Source organism: Stegastes partitus, unplaced genomic scaffold (genome assembly GCF_000690725.1).
Source record: "Stegastes partitus isolate 25-593 unplaced genomic scaffold, Stegastes_partitus-1.0.2 Scaffold580, whole genome shotgun sequence".
NCBI classification, from domain to species: domain Eukaryota; kingdom Metazoa; phylum Chordata; class Actinopteri; family Pomacentridae; genus Stegastes; species Stegastes partitus.
The window spans coordinates 304764-327928 of record NW_007578311.1 but is presented as its reverse complement, the minus strand read 5'-3'; the positions used below and the strand labels follow the sequence as shown (position 1 = coordinate 327928).

At 39.5% G+C, this 23165-nt stretch overlaps 1 protein-coding gene across 1 annotated transcript; it reads left to right on the top strand.

Moving 5' to 3' along the window:
• The first annotated feature begins 3586 nt into the window (after nt 1-3586).
• Nucleotides 3587-16972, top strand: she (Src homology 2 domain containing E). The gene is made up of 6 exons (XM_008288908.1): nt 3587-4491; nt 4942-5068; nt 8191-8448; nt 8684-9056; nt 12480-12599; nt 16412-16972. The coding sequence occupies exons 1-6, from the start codon at nt 4051-4053 to the stop codon at nt 16608-16610; spliced, it is 1518 nt and encodes a 505-aa protein (XP_008287130.1). The 5' UTR covers nt 3587-4050; the 3' UTR covers nt 16611-16972.
• Nucleotides 16973-23165: the final 6193 nt, after the last annotated feature.

The following is a 23165-nucleotide window of genomic DNA, read 5'->3' as shown; positions in this document are numbered from 1 at the left end:
CGTATTTAAATGTGCACGATACCTTTTATATGCTTTTATTTAATTTTTGGACTATTTTAGTCGAAGCTGCCATGTCCAAAAGTATTCATACCCTTGAAACTGTCACAAATTTTGGGGAAATTGCAGCTTTCAAACCATTTCAATTAGTCCTATCATTCCCTACAGCTAATGTAGTAATTCTCCAGTCAGTTCCAAGTCATGGCTGAAACCAAAGAGCTCAGTGAGCTGCTGTTAGGGTCCATCACTGAGTCAAAAGCTGCACATTTTAGCTGCTCATGAGACGTTTAAAGTCTATAAAGTCATATCCAAGTGTTTTCGAGGTCCAGTGGCCACGATGTAAAGTGTCATGATAAAGTACAAGGAGTTCCACTCTGTGAAACGTCTCAAAGGGCTGCTAGGAAGACAAAAGTGAGCCCTGCACGAGAAGAATAGTATAGGCCAAGAAGAATCCAAGGATCAGCAAAAGTCCAAACCTGAATCCTTCCAGAACTTGTGGAGGAACTGAAGAGCAGAGTGATGGAGAGGAAGCCGCAGATGGACACTTGGAGGAACTAAATCTTAGTGGAGGCATGCTGAAAGACTGTTAGACACTAGAGCAATTGTTGGACTGATGTGGGACAAAATAAATACTAATAAAGTGAATCATTTTGGACAATTGTAAGAATTTTAATTTTTTTTAAAAGATGAAACCAGTGAATATTTATCATTAACACCTCTAACACAATGTTTTACTGTCTTTTGTTTTTTGTTTATGACATTTCCAGCCAAAAAGAACCCTTTTGTTTAATAAAAAAATCTCTGTTGACCGAAGTTTGGCACGAGGATGAATCATTTGCGGCTCAACTGTAGATAAACAACACATTTTCAGGGCCAGTGATGGACCGAGGTGAGTGCAGGCTGGTGCCTCAGTGGATTTGTTCCTCCAGTTTACCAGTAGATGGAGCAGCTATCTGTCTACCATCTGGGAGAGCATCATCATCATCATCATCATCATCATCATCATCATCAGGGGCCCTTTAAAAGCTCTACTGACCCTTCACATGTGTGACCTCCAGTTAAATGGAACTGACGACAGAAAAGAGTTGAAAGAGGACATGTGACATCTTACTCCAGTAGAAGTAGCGTTAATTTAAGATCATTTAGTTTGTTTTACAGTATTTGCATCATGTTAGTTGCTTTATTTTTCATATTTTTACATTTGAAAAATTCAGATTTTGAGGTATTATTGCATAGTTCCTCCAATAAAAACACAAAAGAGGCAAAAGGCTTTTGTGTGATTCGTCCTGAATGATCAGAAAGTTTTGAAAATGTTCAGGAATCTGTGTGTGACACTTTATTACTAATTACACTGTGCTGCTTTTTAACCTGTATTTCTCAGTTGTATTGTTATAGGTATTTATTTCTATACATTGTTTTTGTTCATGTTTTTGCACTGTACTGGGACTTGGACAACAGTCTTTCGTTTTTTGATAAATGCAAATACACAAGAAACGACGATAAACAAATCTTGAATCTTGCTGAAATGCATCTGACCTACAAAAGTTCAGAGGTTTGCAAATTAATTACATTGAATTAACTGTTTACCTGGAAAGGTGCCACATTTGAAGAAGTTACATCTCCAAACAGAAGATACAAGAGATGACAGAAAAGCAAATTATTCCTGTTTGTAAGTGGACTCAACAGAGATAATATTAAATGGGAAAAGTTGATCTACATAAGAACATATGTTTGACATCAACACAGAAGGTGGAAGCCTTGTAGTGAATCGTCACAGTGCCTAAATTATGTGTTTTCCTTTATTTAAAAACATTTCTGGCATCAATTGATGCAGAAAAGGAACAAATTGCTGCATAAAATAATAATCAGAATGCAGGAATTTATGCCGTTGACCTTCAGGGAGGACGTCCAGTTCTCTGCTTGTCCCACCCAAAGCTCAAACAAAACCATAATCTGTTCTGATTTTTGTTAAGATAAGATATGATAAGATAAACTTTATTGATCCCTCATTGAGGAAATCCACATGTTACAGCAGCTACATACAATTTTGTCACTGTTATCTTTGCCTAGAATCAGTTTTAAAAGATGCACTGATTATAATGGCAAAGATATAACCGTGTATCTGCACTGGAGGGAAGTCAGAGAGACTGAGGACCTAGTTTGGCTTTAAAAAATGAAAATTTAGCAGGAATGTGAGATGTGTCAGTGCCTGGAAGCTCAGACACATAAAACATGCTGCTTGATCACTTGTGTTTCCAGGATAAAGACTGTAAATCCGCTGTTTCAGGTAAATGATGGCACAAATCAGACCTGTCAAATCTTTAAAACATCTGGACAATGTGATGCTACAATGGTCAAAGCTTCTTCTCTTCTGGATTGTCAGGTGTTTGTACTTTTTGTCCACATTCCAAATTCAGTGATTTCTTCTTCACTTTTAAAAGGTGTTCTTTTTCTTCTAAGTGCATATATATGTATAGACAACCATAATTTAGGAAAAAAAACTACTGTGGATGCTGTTGCTTTTTTCAAATTAAGGGTGAAATTAAATTCAATGCATATGTAGTGTTACTAACAACAACAACAAAAAAAAACACAACACTGTCTTGTACCATTTTCTTAAAAGAAAAAAATATGTATATGCAGACATTTTGGCCCGCAGACAAGAATATCTGACAGTTTAAAGTGTTACCATGACTACAATGTAAAAAAATATACATAAAATGAAACAAAATCAGTAATTTTACAGAAGTTTTTAAGTGTTTTTCAGAGTTTCTCCAGATTTCTGAAAGACGTAAATATTAATTAAACAAAAGGAAAAAATAGACTTCTAAGTGCATGTACAGTTGAAACGAGAAGTTTACATACACTGTATAGAAAGACATTTTTTTCACTGTCTGACATTAAATCAGACTAAAGTTTTACTGTTTCACTTCCGTTGGATTACAAAAATTAACTAATACAAAAAAGCTCTAAAAAATGATCTCTCTCATCATTCTGGCATTTAGCAAATAAAAATAATTATGGTCATCCTAACTGACCTAAAATGGGAAAAGTTCAGTCTGATTTAATGTCAGATAGTGAGAGGGGAAAAAAAAGATGGCTATATGTCTTTTTATACGGTGTATGTAAACTTCTGGCTTCAATTGTATGTCAAGATAACCATAAAGCAGTGGGGGGAAAGAAAAACAGCTTTGGATTTGGAGTTTGGGTCCTTTTTTTCACACTAATCCTGAGGTTAGGATTTATAAAAACAAAATCCAGGCATTTTGTTTTACTTTTTTTTTTTTTTACTTTATCTCTCAAATACCAACAACAAACTGTTTAAAAAGCACCTTTTTGATTGATTATTGAGGAAAGATTGTTGCAGACTGTTCTCAGTATTAAGTGCATAAACAATTCAGACCAAATACAACTCTTATTTGTGATTTTATCTACAAGTTGTCACCTCTGTAGAGTTAATGTGACCACATATGCTATTCCAGTTGTAGCTGAGTCCATTCTGAAACTCCTACTCCGCCTCTCCGCACAGCCCCTCCCCACAAACCCAACGACATCCCACAGTCTGCGCGCACCAACTTTCCTCTCCTTCCCATCACTTCGCCTGGTCGACAGACTGGAAGCACCATCTCACGCTCCGGGAATGGGATCTTCACTGGGTTCAAAGAAAAACTTCCAATTCTTCCGAGTTTACGCTCTGCAGAAGCTACTTTTCAAGCTACAGGGATAGCAAGTTGTGGCCGCAGGGGCAGGGTGAGCGCAGCAGAGAGCCGCCGGCCAATGATCTCCAAGACGCAGCAGAATTTGTCTGATTGTCAGGGAGCTCCAGACGACAGGAGTCAGCACAGTGTCATAGACTTGGCTCTGTTTAACTTGGTTATTCAGATATCCGTGCGTGCCAGAGTAATTTCAACCGAAACGTGAGCGAAACCGGCGTGCGTAAAGTTGGAGCTATTACGCACCGATCAAAGTTAGTTCTAGGGGGCGGCGAATGCAAGAAAGTGTAAAAGACCACAGATTTGTTCACTTTTAAAGCCTGTGAGAATACTAGCAGTCATGGCGAAGTGGTTCAGAGACTTCCCCATCAACCTGAAGAACGGGACTGAAAGGGTTCGCTCGGCCTCCGAATCTGGTCCGCAAACTCGACCCAAACCCTCGTTCTCCCGAGACAGCTTGAAAGGGAATCAGCGTAAAGATGGAGGAGTTGGGGGTCTGTTGGCAGGTAGAAACAGGAAAAATTCGGCTACAGAATTGGGTCGCAGCAACGCAGGTTCAGGTGGGACTATGTGGGACAGTCTAGCGCCAGGAAAAGGTCGCAAGAACTCCAAGATCGAGGCTCCAGACGAGAACCGGCAGGTCAGGACCTCCAGTCTGGCGCAGGCGTACATCAGCAGGATGATCAAAGTGGACAAACAGGACAAGACCCCCAAACTCAACGGGATAAGTGAGCAGAAGCAGCCAGAGAACGAGAAGGGGAAGTCAGACATTAAAACGACGGTGAGTAACTTGGAAGAAGCTAATTCAACTGAAAGGAAATTTCATGTGCATCTCCTGATTATTTTAGACACAAAAACGGCAAATATGGCAACATTCTTGATACAAACCAATATATTTCTAATGCACAGTGCTTTTGTGCTTGAGGTCAGTTGTTTCCTTCTTGTTTTCTGTCCCCACCTCAGTTCAAAACCCCATATTCAGTTTCCATCGCTCTCCAAAGAACACAATGCAGTTTCACTACATTGTGCCACATCAAACAGGGAAACACAATGCACTGACCTCTTTGCACAAGTATTTCCGCTGGTTCCTCCATTGCTTGTCACTCAGTCATGGACACCACACACACAGATCCCTCCCCTCCTGTCTGCTCTGTTGTCTCCAGGTAAAGTTAACATGTAAACAACAGATCTGCATTGTGTCTTTGTTTTTTTTTCTTCTCCTCTTTCGCAGCTGATAATCCTGGAGGACTATGCAGATCCTTTTGATGCAGAGAAAACCAAGGAGCAGAGGGAGGCTGAGAGGGCCGGGATGAATGACGGGTACATGGAGCCTTATGACGCCCAGGTCATCATCACAGGTGAGCTCAGGGTCAGTTAGAATGTGGAAGGTGGCGTCATGACTGAAAGAACTGCACACTCTTGGTTTTCCAGAGTGTGTGAATGTTTTCTCAGAGTTTGGCTTTGAAGAGAGAATATTGTTAAAAGCAAACTTGAAGTGCATGTCTGGTAAATTCTTGTGCTTATTAGAAAAAACAAAGATCTTTGGAAGGTAAATAAAGAAACACTGAATTTGGAATGCAAACAGAAATACAAATGCCTGACAATCTAAAAAAGAATCTAGACTACACTACCCTGTTAAAACAAACAACAACAAAAAATCTGTTAATTTTTCAGATTTTTTATTTTATTTTCCCTATTTTCACATATGTGAAATAAGTTTACAAGAATAGACTGTTCATTTACATGACTAATAAAAAATAAATTAAAAAAAACTTTAAAACCTGTAACTCTAAAGAAGGATATTTACATTTCATTTTTTAAAGTAATATTTTTGGCATAAAAACACACAACAAAAGACTAAAAAGAAAATTTTCATGAATATTATTTTTTGATTTTAAAAGAAATTGTTACATTTGAGTGTAGTCAAGTAAACATATTTTTAAATGTGATAAAAAAAATTAGTAACAATTAATTAACATAATTGATCATTTTATAGATTTTTACTATATTTTTTGAAAAAGGCAGAAATAATAATAAGATTACAAAAACAGATTTTAAATCTACACGTCCAATGTAAAATAATAGAGAAAAAAATGCAACTTTGAATAATAGTCATTTTATTTTTAAAAAATTAGTTGCTTTTAAATATATATATATATATATACTATGGCTTTTAAATTTTACAACTGTGCTCTTTGATGAGAATATAATAGTTAATATTCTTCATAAAAAATTAAAAAGTCAAAATACACACACAGCCCATGTGAAATTAAAGCTTATTTAAGGACCATTTATTTTAATTTATCAAATTACTGTATTTGTACAAGATAATTATTTTTTGTTATTTTTCTGTATTTTACTTTTGTCCCAGCTACCACAATATTACTTTTCCCCCCTTTTTATAGTGTATAACAACTTTACATTGTCAAGGCTTTTTAAAGATTTGCCAGGTTTGATTTTTTACACTTACTTGAGGTAAATAGTTCTCTGACAACACGACTTAACGTACAAACTCTCAACAAGCTTTGTGCATCATTTTCAATGAGCTCAACTCAGGGAACACTTGTCAGATGTCCACGCCGAGTTTCTCTGCACGCTCTTGCTAATTTATGACTTTAAAGATCCAAACTGGAACCCTCGGTCTCTCCGCTGACTTCCCTCCCCGCTGGCGGTCGCTATGGCAACCCTGTTGTGCAGGGACAATGGGTGCAGCTTCCTCTTCCAGCTTCCTGTCTCCTGCCTCTGTTTCCTTTGCCCCGTTCTCCTGATAGGACGTTGGCCCTGCAGTGGCCCGCACACACACACATGCACACCTAATGTTTTATGGTCCCTTATGTGTGACAAGAAACCCCCCACCCCTCGCTAAAAAACCTACACCACCCCCCCTCTGCCTCCCCCTCGGTCTCACCCAATCACTTCCCAGCAGTCAGGAAGCGGCTCCGGTCAGCCAGCCAATCAGCGGCTGTGTTGACCTTTTCTTCCTGTAACTCCATTGTTTGGTCACACAATAGTGCAGACACTGAGGCTACCTGTCGGACAGCCGAGGAACACGGAGAGCAGAGTTCCCCAAAATGTAGAAGAAAAAAAAATGTTAGTACAAATTATGCAAACGGTGCAGCAGTGGAGAGGCAGAGTTCATTAGTCCAGTGATGCTCTACAGACTGTGTAGAGCAGCTGCTCATTTGTGCACCAAAGTGAGAAACAGGGTTAATTAAGCTTCAGCTGATGGACAGGTTTCAAAAGTTTAACCCTTATCTGAATAAAAGCATGTGATTCTGATATCATCCTTTTAACTGTAAACTGTTCATTGAGGACACATTCATCCAAAATCAGAAGTCTTAGTGTCCTTCTGCACAGCGTTGTTGAAAACCTGCCGTGATTCTTTAAATAGTAAAACCAACACTTTGCTGGGTCATTAGTAACCTAATTCCATTGCGTTGCAGAGAAGAGCAACAATTACAGATTATTTATAACATGACACTGTTTCCTCTTTGGTTCACCATAAATATTTCCCTAAATTTAAACCTACAGAGTCCTTCTTGACCACATCACAAACTGTAAGTCCTTACAGCGAAAGCAAGGCCTTGGGAGGCCCTTAAGGCTCTATGTCTGACCCCAGTCATGTTACACCAGCGGTAGGCCTGTAGCCATGAACGCATTAGCATTTTGTTTCTCTGAAGATCACTCAACATGGCTACACGGGGGTTATCACTGGAAATCAGAGTTTCTGCAACAGCTCAGACAGTTTGACGGACACTTCATAACATCAACCTCTATGGACGGAATTCAATAAAAACACCCTCACTTGGCACAAAACTTCCAGATAAAACTTTGCTAAAGAACATGAACAGAAGCCTGATGAATGTTGGAGAACATTCTCTGGTCAGATGAAGATAAATGTGTTGGGCTCAGATGGAGTCCAGATGTTTGGTGTGAACCTGACCAGGACCACCACAGTGGATGCATCGTCCTGACAGTGAAGCACGGAGGTGGCAGCATCATGATATGGGGCTGCATGAGGGCAGAAGGTGTTGATGACATTTATAGACAGAATTTAGTACAATATCACTTAAATGTAAAATGATGTAGAAGTTTATCACCTTACAATAGTTTAATCATCTATAATTAGACATTATCTAAAAACAAAGCCAATGAAAATACAACAACATAGTTTTAATATAAAGCGTTTATTTGGAAACATAACAAGTATTCATTGTATAACTGATATAAAAGCCTCAGTGGACATCAATCAGATGAACCTGGACATACACTGGGATGACTTTAGTTGCATTGGGTCGCTACTGTGGGGCCTGTATTTTTAAAACAGTGAGTCTAAACTGTTAGTTTTTAATTTGATATAAGAGTAAATAACTCCTGTGAAGCTTAGAAGTAATGCAATTATTGTGAGGTGATTGGGTTTTGAATTATCTGACATTAAAGTGACGTTGTGCTTCGTATGTACGCGTCCATTCTGCTGCAGAGGTTCGCCGACGAGGCTCCAAAGACCTCCTGAAGGTGTGTGTCCTGCTGGACCGAGGACAGAGAGGAGGGAAGGCCGAGGAGGGGACGCCACCGCCGCCCCCCAACATCTACGACACGCCCTACGAAGGCGGCCTGCAGGGCGACGGCGACGGGGTGTGGATCCCCGTCACACGACCGGAGTCCGACGTCCGGCCGGCCGGGGAGTACGAGCTGCCCTGGGAGTGGAGGAAGGAGGACATCGTGAGAGCGCTGTCAGGTAGAGAGAGAGGCTCGGTGGGAAGGGCGGAGGGTTCAGGGCGTGGAGGAAGGATGCCGCGAGTTGTATTTGTGCAGCACACATCACAACAGCTCTGTGTTTGCTTTGGAGAGGAAACCAAACAGTCCTTGTGAATGAATTTCCAGAGATGTGTTTACTTTGCGAGCTCTGGCCTGCTTTGATAGGGTTTTATTGTGAAGGGGCTTCACCTTATTGTCTGTCCTGCTTCCACCAGCTCAGTTCGAGGATTGTTCTCCCAGTAAGGAGAACGGCTCCACGTCCGGCCGCCAGCAGCAGCAGCAGCAGCAGCAGCAGCAGCAGCAGCAGCAACAACAGCAACAACAACAAACCCTGAGGCAGAAGAACTGGAACCACAAAACCCTTGTGTCTTCCTCTCCTTCCTCCTCCTCCTCTTCATCCTCTTTCCCATCCTCTCCGATTCTTAAACTCTCCCCTCTCACGCCGTCGCCTCCTTCCTTCCCCACCCTGAAGCTCTCGCCCTCCTCCAGCCCAAACAAACTCTCCCCTCCATCCCCCACCTCCCCCGCTGCCCCGCTGGATGGGGAGACGGCCAAAGTGGACCCGGGGCTGCCGCTGGAGAAGCAAAGGTAAGAAGGAGAAGATCAACTTTTACTGCTGCTTCATGCAAAAAGAAAACTTCTCACTTTCCATGACATGAACTTTATTTACTCAGATTTTCTTTGATACACTGAGTTTACGACTTTTAAACTTTATTTAAAGGAGCTTGTTGATGTTTGATGCAGCAAAACGAGGAGAGAAGTGAAAGATTTGGCTGCAAAAAGGAATCAATGAATGGAAGTAGTTTAGCCACAGAAGGGAAGATGTTGACCAGCACAAAGTCTGATGTGAACGCCATCCAAAGCCTTTGTCAGTGTTACAACAGATAAGGAAGGCTCTAGATTGGTTTTGGGTTTTTTTCATCTTTTTTTAAGCATTTCTTTATTTTTGTTGTCGTTGTATTGGCCTACAGAATCACCCTGGCTGTTCTACAAAGTTTAATTCTTTCCTAATAGAGTTAATAAACTTATCTGGTAAAAAAAAATAAAAAATCCTGAATATAATATATATATATATATATATATAAATATCCTAATAACAGGGTTTTTTTTTTTAAATCATGCAGCTCTAATGAAGGACTCTGTGAATCTGAATGATTTTGAATTTCAGTAAATCAAAGAAAAAAGACAACTGCTTATCAGTCTGGCTGATTATTGCTATTATTGTTTTATTTTAACACATTTCTGATAAAATAAATACATTCAAATATACCTGCAGTGTGAAGCAACGTCCTGCCCAGGCCCCATAGGATTGATAAGTATATTTATGTTTTAAACGATTAATTAAAATTAACTTTGCAATATTTATCCTTCAGTGTTGATTGATTATTATTGGTGATGAGTAACCAATCAACACTGACGGATGAATACTGAAAGTTTCTTTTAATTAATCAGATAAAACAGAAGTAAACAAAAGCATTTCAGTTTGTGTTTTATATCAAATTTAGACACCAAGATTTTAATTCTAACTCTGGTATTGGTGTTTAAATCTGCCCCTAAAAGCCAAATCCATACATCATAATAACTTATATTTACTTTTCATGATACATAGAGACACTAGACGTTTAAACTAAATGAACACATACTATTTTATCAATATGATGCTGAATATTATCGCTTATCAAGGTTATTTATCTTCTTAATTATTAATAAGTTGTATTAAAGCTGAAAATTCAGTCAATCCCTAGAAGACGTACAAGTACTGGAATAAATCTCCCAAACGTTGCAGGACTGAAACAAATAAAGTTTTGAGCGCGAAATGTGCAACAAGATGAAAGAAGAAGCCGCCGTCACCTGATCACAAAAAGTTAAATGTGAGACGTTGGAGATGCATTATTAAAAAGTAGAGAGTAGCACCGGTAAACAGCTGCAGGAGCCACAAATAATCAAACCATAAATATGCTAAAAGTCATGATATAGGACTGATTAGACCCCACTTGGTAGAAAAAGCACCACATTATTGTGACACATCATATAAAAAACAACTTGTGTGAAAATTTAAAGGAGCAGCATGATATAAGGTAAATATGTTCAAACCCCGAAGGGCAGCTTTCTTTCTCTTCATGTCTTCAGAGCTGCCTCTCGCCTCCCTGCATGCTGGGAAGGACTCGACCAGGATTATTGAAAGGAAGGAATTAAACAGACGAGATGCTTCTGTTACCTCCATAAACTGTGCAGAGCAAAGATCTCCTCTTATCTGCTCGCTGTGTCGCCCTGCTCTGCATTTATTACAAAAGAACACGCCTGTAATTCTCTTTTTTTTTAAAAGAGCTCTTTATACCCTCTGTTTTTTGTCTTTACCCCAATGTCTGCCCTCGTGGAGAACAGCGCCCTCCTCAGGTTTGGCTGAAAATATTTTTGTTCTTTGGAAAGGGCAGCAAAGAATGTAGATATTTTAGTGTTTTTATAGTTTGGCTTTTAACCCTCTGAGCTCCAGGCAGTTGCTGGGTGGTTTTTTGCATTTGTCCTCACTGTGGGTTCATTTTCACCACAATACAGAGTCCTGCACCTCTATGGAAACGGAACAAGCATAAAAAAGGAGAGAGAAATGTCTTCTGTGCAGTTTTACGCAGCTATGATGCCAGAAATCTTCTTTTTTTTTTTAAAGTTAAGTGTCTTGTCCCCTGTCTTTGCTCTGTAAAACCACATTGCCTGCAATTCAGCCCAAAAAAATCCTTGAATTTTTGTCATGTGACTGCTGGTCACAGCCGAGTCAGTCGTGACTTTTTGGTTGCAGCAAGGAGCACAAATTTTTTTGTTTTTCCCCAAATATAATTATTGCAAACCGTTTGTGTTTGGCTAATTTTTAAAATAAGACATGTAGAATAAAGTGAAAAAATAAAAAAATAAAAATCCAGATTTTAAGGTTAGATTTGGTTAATTTTCCTGACCAAAGCATACACGAGACATAGTTAGTTACAGGTCAGTTAGAAAGCTGAAAATACAAAGATTTTTTCAGTTTTTACAGTTTCTGGTTATAATAAAAGTTGTAATTTTGGCACTTTTTAAAAAAATAAGATGCATTTCAAACCTGCTGGTGGGGTTCAGAGGGTTAACAGAATAAATGTAGTTTATTTATTTATTCATAATTTATATTTATGTGTTTATTTGATTAATTTAATAATACACATTAGTCTATTGTATGTTTCTTTTAACATTTTCATTTTTCTTTTTTTTTTTTTTTTAGTTTGCCATTCAGATTTTTTAACTTCCCTCGTTTCCTTGTTGCAGGCTTTTATTTCCTCAGTTCGTCACTTCCTGTTTTTATCGAGTCCTTCGTTTCCAGCAGACTGTTTATGGGGGTTGGGATTGTTTTAGTGTTTTATGTTGCTCTGTAAAGCGATTTGTGTTGCATGCTGTTCTCCTATCTGCCTGATAAAGCCCTTACAGCTTCATCAGACGCTGCCAGTCCAGTGTTTTAACTTTTAATTCGTTAAGTGAAACTGGGCTTCTGTTACCTGCAGTCCAGCCTCCTGATGAGGTGCCGGCGGCCATGAATAGTGGATGAAGGGTGCGACCTGGAGGTGACTGAGGAGCCAGGAGAGGCTCATTTTAAAGTGTAAACCTCCGTCCCCTCACCTTATTAAGCGTGGCCTTTCTGTTTTCAGACGGGGAACACATTCAGAGCCTCGTAGCGTTTGCTCCTCTCATGCTGTGGTTGAATGTCAGGGTGGTTTGCCTCCGAGCACCGAGGCCTCACGCAGCCCGTTTATAAATGGCTCCCGCCTGTAGCCAGTGTCACGCCGCGGTGTGTCCTAACAGGCCTCTCCTGACTGTTTATTTACCGCTCGGCCGTGTGCAGAACCATCAGTGTCATTTACAGTGACTGTCTTTTCCCTCTTTTCCCTCACGTATCATTAGCCTGACATCTGACTTGACTCCATATGTCACTGTGCTGCATGTCAACGATCTGCTGTCTGTCTTTGCATCCCTCTCCTCCATCACCTCTCCAAGCTGGTACCACGGCAGCGTGAGTCGGCAGCAGGCCGAGGCTCAGCTGCAGCGCTGCAGGGAAGCCAGCTTCTTGGTGCGAGACAGCGAATCAGGAACCAGCAAGTACTCCATCGCTCTCAAGTGAGTGCACAACGATGCAGCGTTTGACATAATTACACACACAGAGCTGTTTAGATACCTTTGGTTGTTTTTATGCACCTCAAGTTCTTTCTTTTTAGGGTTGCAGTCCTGACAGGGCTTAAATATCACGTGTTTCTGTCTGTTTATTAAGCTCCACTGTAAAAAAAAAACACAAAAAACTTTTTAACAGATTTTCTCTGTTATTTTACACATTTTCTTTGTTTTGTTAAAAAAAGGCCAAAATTGTCAATAATTTCTATATTAAAAACTCTGTATTTAACTGTAAAATGTTTTACTGTTTTTCTAAATCAGACAAAAAAAAATGCAGATATTTGCAGTTATTTACCAGAAAAATTCAGTAAGAACTGAAAAAATATTAAATTTTTTTTTACCTGTTATTTGACAGATTTTTACAGGTTTAAACTTTTAAAATCACAGAAAAAAAACTATTCGTTTGTACATTAACCATAAAAAACCTTTAAAAAATATATTTTTACAAAAATACCAGAAAATACCACTGTTGTATACAGACATTTGACATTATTTGAAAAAAAAAAAAAGATGTATATGAAGAACTGAAATATGGTAAATAAGTTTTATCTGTTATCTTACATGTTCCTGGTTTTGCTAAATTACAGATAATATTTAGGAAAATCACATTATTTTGCAGATATTTGCCATTATTTACCAGAAAAAATCTGTATTAAAGAATTGAAAAATGGCAAATATTGTAATATATATTACACTGTTATTTCACAGATTCTTTCTTGTTATATTTAAGTACTAATATATTAAAATAAGAAATGAAAGTAATAATTGACACATTAACCCTAAAAAACAATACAAGTCTCGCATAAAATACCACATATATGCAGATATTTGCCATAATTTGAAAGAAAAATTATATATATTGAGAATTAGTATATATTTTTACACATTGTTTTGGTAAATTATTTATAATGTTCAGTAAAATCACAAAGCAAAAATATTATTTTATATGCTGACTGTAGAAAAAAGTCCAAAAGTGTAAATAATGTCCATTTTAAAAATATGTATTTGCACAAATAATAATTTTCTCTTTTACAACTTTTAACTGTAAAATGCTCTACTGTATTTAAATTTGAAAAAAAAATAATTATTTTGCTGATATTTGTCATTGTGTAACAGAAAGATTCAGTATATTGAGAGTTTTAAAAAATCGTAATTTTTTATTTTACAGATTCTTCCTTGTTTGTCACATTAACCCTAAAAAAACAGTAAAAATCAACATTTTTATTGTTAGTAAGTCATTCTTTTGCAATGTGTGACCGCACAACTCCACTGTTTCACTGCATTTAAATCAGCTAAATATCATTATTTTACAGATATCCATTATTTTTTACTTTTTTAAAATAGTGTTTTACATTTTTTGTTGTTTTTTTAACAGTGCACTTGTTTAAAAATCAACCTCGTGGTGGCCGTTTTATCTACTGTGTGTATTTTAAAGCTCACATACTGTATAGATGCTCTCTGCTGTTGCTGACTCTGCATCCAGCCCTGATCCGGCCTCATTCTGGCTTTGAGGAGCTCAGATATCTGCCGTGCCTGGCCGCTGCCTCCAAGGTGTTAAATGTGTGTCATCTGCGGACGCTTCTGTGCCACAAATCCAGGTTCTCCAGGATCACGGCTGAAATCCTGCAGCGCCATTGTGAGCGCGTGTTCATGCGCCCGAGTGCACATCAGCGCTACGCTGCTCGTTCAGCGGAGAGTCCACATCATTAACCCCGTTTACGCGTCCACTGAACTCGGAAACGCACGGCCTCATTTGGGGAGTGAGAGCGTTTCCATTATTCAACATCTGCGGTCGTCCTCCTGCAGGATTCTCTCCTCTGCAGAGCCACCTATTGATTAGGCGTCACCTTATTGGATCAATCAGCACTTATTCTGCTAATCAGATTGAATATTCTTAAAGTGTAAACTCTCTTTGGGTTGTGGACAAAGCAAGACGTTTGGGAAACACATTATAGAGCAAACGACCAACTGATAGATAAAAAAAAGATGAATAATGACGATAATCTGTAGCTGCAGCTGCTTCCTGTCCGGTGGTTGAACAAAACGAGACATCTCATTAACTCGGGTCGTGTTTAACCTTTTTCTGACGAGATGATTATTGACTTTATGTCCAAGATAATAAGCAGATTAATACATCATTAGCTAACTGCAGCATTTCAGCAACTATGCTGATGCTATAATTGTATTTAAAGTGGTTTTCTGAATAAAGCTGCGATAATTAATCGATTAGCTGTCAGCTGTTAGTTTAGTCTGCAACTGTTCTGATCATCGATTGAAGTCGTTTTTAAGACAAAAATCTGAATGTTTTCTGGTTTCTTTTCTCCTCTATGGCAGTAAATTGAATATCTTTGAGTTGTGGACAAAACTTTAAGGCCAAGAATGAACTTTAAATCATTTTTTTAACCCAGATTCTTTGTAAATGCATCCAAAAGTTGTTTTATGTCTTTGCAAGAAGATTTTGATTGATGGCACTTTTTTCAACGTCTGCGTCCACTTTAGGTAAAAGGAAGTAAAGAGAAAAGCATCAAGAACGCACAGTTCAGTTGCTGACTTTGCACTGGACCTACAAAGATGAATCAGTTCATGGACTAAATCCTCTATTTTGATATTTGATTGATTAGTTTGGGTGATTGTTTTAAGAAAAAGAAGCCTAAACTTGCTGATTGCAGCTTCCTAAATGTGGTTTATTCCTTCCTATATGACAGTAAACTGAATCTCTTTGGACAAAATGTTAAACTTAAAATCTTAGTTTTGGCACAGATTCTGTTTCCCAAACGTCCCAAGAACATTTTAAAATGCGTCGCTCTCTTCAGACTTAGTGCAAACTTTAAGTAAAAGACAGTTAAGAGGAAAACAATGGCAGGAACACACAGTTTAGTTGCTGAGTTTACATTGGAGTTGCAAAAATGTCTGAATTATTTGACTTTTTTAAAGTTCGACTGATGGATTTAAGTGATATTTCAAAGTAAAATAAGCATAAAGCCTCTGATAGCAGCTTCTTAAATGGGAAATTAATGGTTTCTTTCTTTTTCTATGATGGTTAAATGAACATCTTTGGTTTGTGGACCAAATTTTTATATCAAAAATTTTATTTAAATGTCAGTTTTTCTGCTAGATTTTGGTAAAAATGCGACCCAAATACATTTTTTTCTGTCTCTCTGTCTTTGCAAGAGGATTTTAACCTGTGAACCTTTTTACAAATTCTGTGCAGAAAACACACATTTTACTAAAATGGCAAAAATGAATCAATTAATGGACTGAGCCAACTAGTTTTGATAACAAATCGATCGGCTTGAGTCATTTTTTTGAGGAAAAGAAGCAGAAATTCTCTGATTTCAGCCTCTTAAATGTGAATTTTCAATTTTTTTTTCTTTCTTTTTGACAGTAAAAAGCTTTAATATCAAACATTTCATTTAAAAGAAAGCTTCTCAGCTAGATTCTGTAAAATTGTGACCCAAGCATGTTTTTTTCTCTCTCGCGCTCTGATTGCAAGAAGATTTGAACCTGTGTAGCTCTTTTGACAACTGATTGATCAGATTGAGGATTTTTTTTTTAAGGAAAAGAGGCATAAATTCTCTGATTTCAGCCTCTTAAATGTGAATTTTCTGGTTTCTTTCCTCCTGTTTGACAATAAACTGAACATCTCCAGATTGTGGATTTATGATATTTTATAAATCAATTAATATGACGTAACAATGACAATAAGTGTGTCTTCTCTGACATCATGTGTATCTATATGCTGTGTTTTCCTGCCTGTCTAGGACCAGCCAGAGCTGCGTGCACATCATCGTGGCCCAGACTAAGAGCAGTAAGGGCTTGGTCTACACGCTGGACCAGAGCAGCTGCGTCTTCTCCAGCATCCCTGAGCTGGTCTATCACTACTGCGCTCACAGACTCCCCTTCACTGGGGCCGAGCACATGACCCTGCAGCATCCCGTGTGCCGGCCACAGCGAACATGAAGGCCGCCGCTGACACACAGCTGAGACGTGCATGACACAGATGCGCACACATGAACTCCTTAACACATGTATGTACTCAGAGACACGCCGCTCTGTGGCGTCTCGTGTTCCGCATTAACCCTCTGAACCCCAAACACCTGCCTGTGGGGTTGAAAGGATTGTTATAACTTTAAAAATTTGCCAAAACGACATCATTTAGCAGAGCTAGAAACTGTAAAAGCTGAGAAAATGTTTGTATTTTTCACCTTCTGACTGCCTTTGAGCCAATCGTGTGAGATGTGCAGTGAAGTTGGCAAAAATAACCAAATATAAGCTTAAGATTGCGATATTTAATCAACACACATTTAAAAGTTCACCAGATATTAACAGTGATTTTTCTTTTGTTTGAACAATTTACTGATTTTACAGATGTGCCTTATTTTGTAAAAAATTACACATCATAACTAGTAAAAGCACAGGAAAAAATATTAATTTAGATTTTTACACTTAATAAAATGTCCAAAACTGTTAATAATGTCCACATTAAAGAAAAAATAAATCAGTATAATTTCCAAACATGAATGTGTTCTTTTGCAATGTTTGACCATAAATTACTTAATTTAGAAATATTTAAATTGGGAAAAAACATAGTTGTTTTGCAGATATTTGCTGTAATTTGACAAAAAATTTTTTAAAATGATCTATATTGAGAATTGAAAAATGCTAAATATTTTTTACCTGTTCATTTTTCAAATATTCCTTGTTTTGGTAAATTACAGATAATAAAAAACAAAACCATAAATAGGCATTAATTTACACATTAACCCATAAAAACAGGCCAAAAGTGTAAATAATGTCACATTAAAACTGTATATTTTTGCAAATACTAATTTGCTCTTTGACCAATAAAAATCACAATATTATCAGAGAAAATATAATTTTAAAAATCTGTATATTAAGAAGTATAATATTTACGATTATTGCACTATTTAGTAAAAAAAAAAAAAAACATCAAAATGACTCAGCTGCGACCAACAACCACGTGACAAGAATTCAGTGAATATTCGGTTGAACTGCAGGCTGTGTTTCTGATCACACTGGGCCTTTGAGTGGATAAAAAGCTTATTTAGTGCTTTTTGGTGCACAGCTGATTGAAGATTTATTTTGTGCAATCCTATTGTAGATTGTATTAAAGCATCTAAATCCCAAAATTCAAGTTTAAAAGGCATGCTCGCCTTTTTTTTTCTTTTTTTAATGCCAAATGACACCATCTATAAAGCCAGATCTTTGAACCAAACAAATCAAAGCTAAAAATTATGGTATTTCCTCAAAATCACTTTATTCTACATGTCTCACTTTAAAAAGTGCCAGAAAATAAACAGATTACACCGAACACATCGTGTAAAAAGCAAAAAAAATTCTGCTCGGTGCAACTAAGAATCCATGACGGGCTCTTTTTTTTTGGCTGAACTGCAGGAAGTGTTTAGAGTCTCAAAAACAAATTAGAGCGACTGACAGAAAAATCATCCATCTAACCATCCATCCATTATCTATATACCGCTTCATCCTCACTAGGGTCGTGGGAGGCTGGAGTCTATCCCAGCTGACTCAGGGTGAAGGCAGGGGACACCCTGGACAGGTCACCAGTCTATCAAGAGACAGACAACCAAGCACACTCACATTCACACCTACGGACAATTTAGAATCACCAATTAACCTCAACATGTTTTTGGACTGTGTGGGAGGAAGCCGGAGAACCCGGAGAGAACCCACGCTGCACGGGGAGAACATGGAGACTCCACGCAGACAGATCCCAGGTGTCCTCACCGGGACGTGACCTTCTAGCTGCGAGGCAACGATGCTAACCACAGAGCAGCCCGAAATAAAACCTGCCTGACTAAAAAAAATAAATGCAGCATGGCTCAGAAATGGCGAACAGAGGAGCACGTTGTTGGAAGATACATCCAGCACGGCGAAACATCTTCCTGATGTGAAACACTACATGTGAACCCACCTTTTTTTCCCAGCGTTACTTCTGGACACTTTCAACTTTGTTTTTATTTCTTAATGATTTCTGTCATTCTGTGTCGTCCTGAAGACGTTTTCTCTCCTTCTTCATGGTTGTTCTGTTTCTTATAAGACTTTATATTGCAGTGAAAAATGTGCAAATCTGTTTGGAGTTCAGAGGGTTAATGTGTTTGTGTCGCCTCCAGTGGTCACTGTCAGACACTGCATCCATCACATGGTGCTGACAGTTTCCCAGATCAGATCGACAGCAGACCCACCGTACGCTCGCCGTCGTCTCCAGACGAAATTCATTACCCCGCAAACCAAATTGATCCCCGTGATGCCTGAAATGATGCGCATGAAGCGTCGCGTTTACTGTCCTTCACGCCGTCCTGCTGACATCATCATTTAGCACCACGGCATCCGGCCGGCCTCGGGATCGATGGCCCTGATTGGAGTATATTCACGCATCCGTCCGACACGTCAATCAGCCGATTGATCCGTCCTGAAAATTGGGCTCATTTGCCAGCCGCCCCGTCCGTCAGGAGAAAGAGCTTTATCGATCAGGTGATTAGAGCGAGCGTATGGGGAGGGGTCGACGTCACGGCAGCCAGTCAGCAAAAACCTGTTTGTGTTGAGAGCGTGCTGATAAATATGTGAACACGAGGCCCATCGACACGCATCAGGCTCATTGTGAACGTGCTTTAGCCTTAGAAATGTACCTGCACAACAAGTATGAAGCGATTGTTGGACATTGTTGGATATTTTACACCCAGCTGTATATTATTGTTGTAAAACATTTATTCGAATAAATAAATGAAGTGCATTTTAAACCGAGGCGTTATTAATAGAGGCGCCGGCGGCTGAAGTCGACGCGGAGTTCACGGCGATGTAACGGAGCGCCACGGCAAATCTGTTGGCTTTTTTTTTTTTTTCCTTCCCTCTTTTGTAGCCGCAGAGCCATTGACCTGAGTGTGAAATCAATTACGGACACACACATTTGTAGTAAACAAAAACTGACAAACACACATGCTCTTGCAAAACCCCCACGGTGTGTGTAGCTAAATCCTCGCGTGCACACAAAATAGCTGCTGCGCCCGAGCCCGTTGGTGAGACGCGTCTTTGCCAGTAAACACCAGTTTGTGTGTCGGTTTGCGTCACTCCCTTTGCAGAGCGTGTGTGTGTGTGTGTGTGCAACCATGTGTGCATCTGTGTGTGAGACAGACTTTTTTTTTTTTTCTTGTTCAGGGATTACCAGGTTGCCATGGTGATTAGTTAGAGTGAGGTAGGGCCATCTCTGCAGGGAGCGACGAGGAGGGAGGAGGCTGCGATGCAAAAAGAGCTGTGAATAAACGGCAGCCATAGTAGCGGCGTAGGGCCCCGGCAGAACCGCTCCGACGTGGTGTGTGAACGGAGCAAGGCCGAACACGAAGTGATTTCACAGTCGGCACGAGTCGCTTCTTTCGCGACGCTTTAACCTCCGCAAAGGGTCAGAGTGCAGCGCCGCCTCACAGCGAATACCCGTCTTCCTCAGAGACACTCGGGGCCCGGCAGACGCTCGCTCCCGAACCTTTCCGGGTTGGCGACTAATCTTGGCCGCCCCGCAACCCGGAGTGTCACAAATGGCGATGTTACACAACAGCAGACACCGCTAACTATCAGGCCTCCTTCCATCCGTGTGATCCGCCGTGGTTTAGTCCTCTGCGCTCCCTTAATTAAATCACAAACTAGGTCAAAACAAACAAGAGGCCCGCGGTGCCGGACACATGATTCTTGCTGTGCTTGTCGGCCTGGTTTTTTTGGAGGGGGGATTGCATCATTTTAAACTTTGAGTCGAGTTCTTGCTTTTTTTTTTCCCTCCACATGAGTCTTCTCTTGTAAAAAACTACCTACAGTTCAGTTCAGTTTCTTTATTACCAACATCCCAGGACACAAGATCAGACCTTTCAATCTCATATTGTACCCAACAAACCAAACAAAGCTCATGTGAACCGGAAGAAACCTCCAGCAGAACCAGGCTCAGGGAGAACAGACGTCTGCCTCGACCAGTCAGGGTTGAGTATGGAGGGAAAAGGATGGCAGACGGACAACGCACAAGAGAACAATACTTCAACCTAAAACGCTGATGATTGTATTTCAAAATTGCATAAACACACCCACAGAGTCCGATCTGACCCACGACACCAGGCTCAACATCGGGAAAATGTACCACTGAATGGCTACTTTTTAAAAATCGTGTGGTAGACCTCCACACATCAGAATCAGAGTCTGTTGTTCCAACACTTGAACGGACATCATGAAACGACCGACTGCACTGGAAACGAGGACGTGCAGATGGAGAGTGGGCTGTCGATGCCGCCTGTGAAATGTGGTTCCACTCCTCCTGAAGTTCGTGGACATTCATTGGGACGGGATCAAGTTGTCGTTCATCCTGAATGTCTTACAGATGTGGTGACGTGTCTGCAGGTCGTGGTGGGACTTAGCCGCTAGAGAAAAGCAGTGCAGACTCTGGAGACATCAGATTGTATTGTAATGTTGAAACACTGAGCAATGGTGGCGAATAAATGGCGTCACTAACAAGATTTCATCTGGAAGTTGTGAAATATTGGTGCATCTCTTCTGTCTCCTCGGGCCGCTCTCTATACGATATTAGCGTTAGCTTGTATGATGCCAAATACGACATGTGCCGTCTGTTCCACATGGCTGAAAACCAGATCCATCGGTGAAAAGGAGCAAACTGCAGCAGATTATGACACCATTCTGCCATTAGATCGAGGCCTTGGCGAGGAGCATGTTCCCTCAGGAGAGTCCTCACAGTTCAACTTCATCAACACCTTCATCAACGTCATGGTCCTGGGCTCAGCAGTGAGCTTTAGGCTGGTTTTAGACAAGTTTTCAGCGGGTTTCGAAGTGTTGGGGAGGTTGGTCCAACTTCATCAGTGTGTCAGTAGCTAATTGTAAATAAAATCTTGAGACAGACGAGTCAGATGTGATAATAATTGAAGAGTTTAGGACTAATTTAACCTGGTTTTGGACTAATTGTAGGCAGGTGTTAGGCTAATGTTACAATAATTTTAGGCTGGTTTTGAACACATTTTAGGCTTGTTTGCGACCAGTTTTTGAGACTAGTTTTTTGTTTGTTTGATGTTGTTTTTTTTACGATGGTTTAAGACTGATTTTAGGCTAATTTTATGCCGGGAATAAAACTAGCCCAAAACAGCCTAAAATCAGTTTTAGCCTCATTTTTGACCAGTGTTGGACTAGTTTTAGGCTGGATTTAGACTGGTTTTAAGGTGATTTTAGCCTCCTTCTAGACCTATTTTGGACTGATTTTGGCCTAGTTTCAGACTGGTTTTACCCTAGGTTTGGACTAATTTTAGGCTGGTTTTAGGGTGATTTCAACCTCGCTTTAGACTGATTTTGGAAAGGTTATAGCCCAGTTTTAGCCTAATTTTTGACTCGTGTTGGACTAGTTTTAGACTGGATTTGTGCTGGTTTTAGGCTGGATTTGTGCTGGTTTTAGGCTGGTTCTGAACTGGTATTAGACTGATTGTCGTGGTTGTTGGCAGGGTTTGGATTGGTGGTGGTGAAACATGGTCTGCGGTAATCTACAGAGTGTTTGTGCCGTTTAAAACCATTTCTTAGACAACAAACAGTGGACTTGTGGACATTCGAGTGCCCGACTACGGCCCTGACTGACCTGCAGCAGCCAGCAGCTAGTTCTCGTCTTTCTCTCGTCATCTGTGGCATCGTGTCATTTGAATAAAGCTGCATTTTAAAGTGGACTTTAATAGTCACTGGTCAAAGGTGTGTCTGTGCTCTGGTCATGCAATCTGATCATTGTCCTTAAAAGCCACATCTGACGAGGCCGTGGATCAACTCAGGGGACGAGAATGTGTCACCAGCTGAACAGCTTCAAAACATTTTGTGCACATTTGATGAAACTGAACCCTTTTTCTAACCAGAACAACAGAAACTAGAGTAAAAAAAACACAGTATTTTAAAAATGGCTGAAAGACTAAAACTGAAAATGCAAAGAACAACAACTGCAAAAAAAAAGTTGGCTCAAACCGCCCCCCAAACAAACAGATCCGGCTTCTTTCATTTAACAAACCCACCTTGTCACACAGCGGAAAACGGTTTCAAGGCTCATGAAAAGTTGACAACCTTTTGCAGATACACGGTTTTAACAGGACGCCGATGAGATGCATAATTTCTATCATCTGCATTTGGGACCAGTGACAGAAAAGGTTCCCAAATTCTTACTTTAAGCAGAAATATAAAAATATAGAAACACAAGTTAGCACAATATGTTTACAGAAGATGCTCATTATATGGCAAAATACACTGTAAAAGAAATAATAAATACACTTTTAAACAAAATAAAAAGAAAGGCTCCCAAGTGGCAGCTGGGGTGCTAAACTATACTGTGAAAAAATTAAAGATAAAAAAATATTAAAAACATCCATATCTAGCCCCAGTTTTACATGAAGACGTGTTTTTTTTTTCTAGAAGCAAAACTTATTTTTCTGTTAAATGTCACTGTATCTGTATATTTTATATATTTAT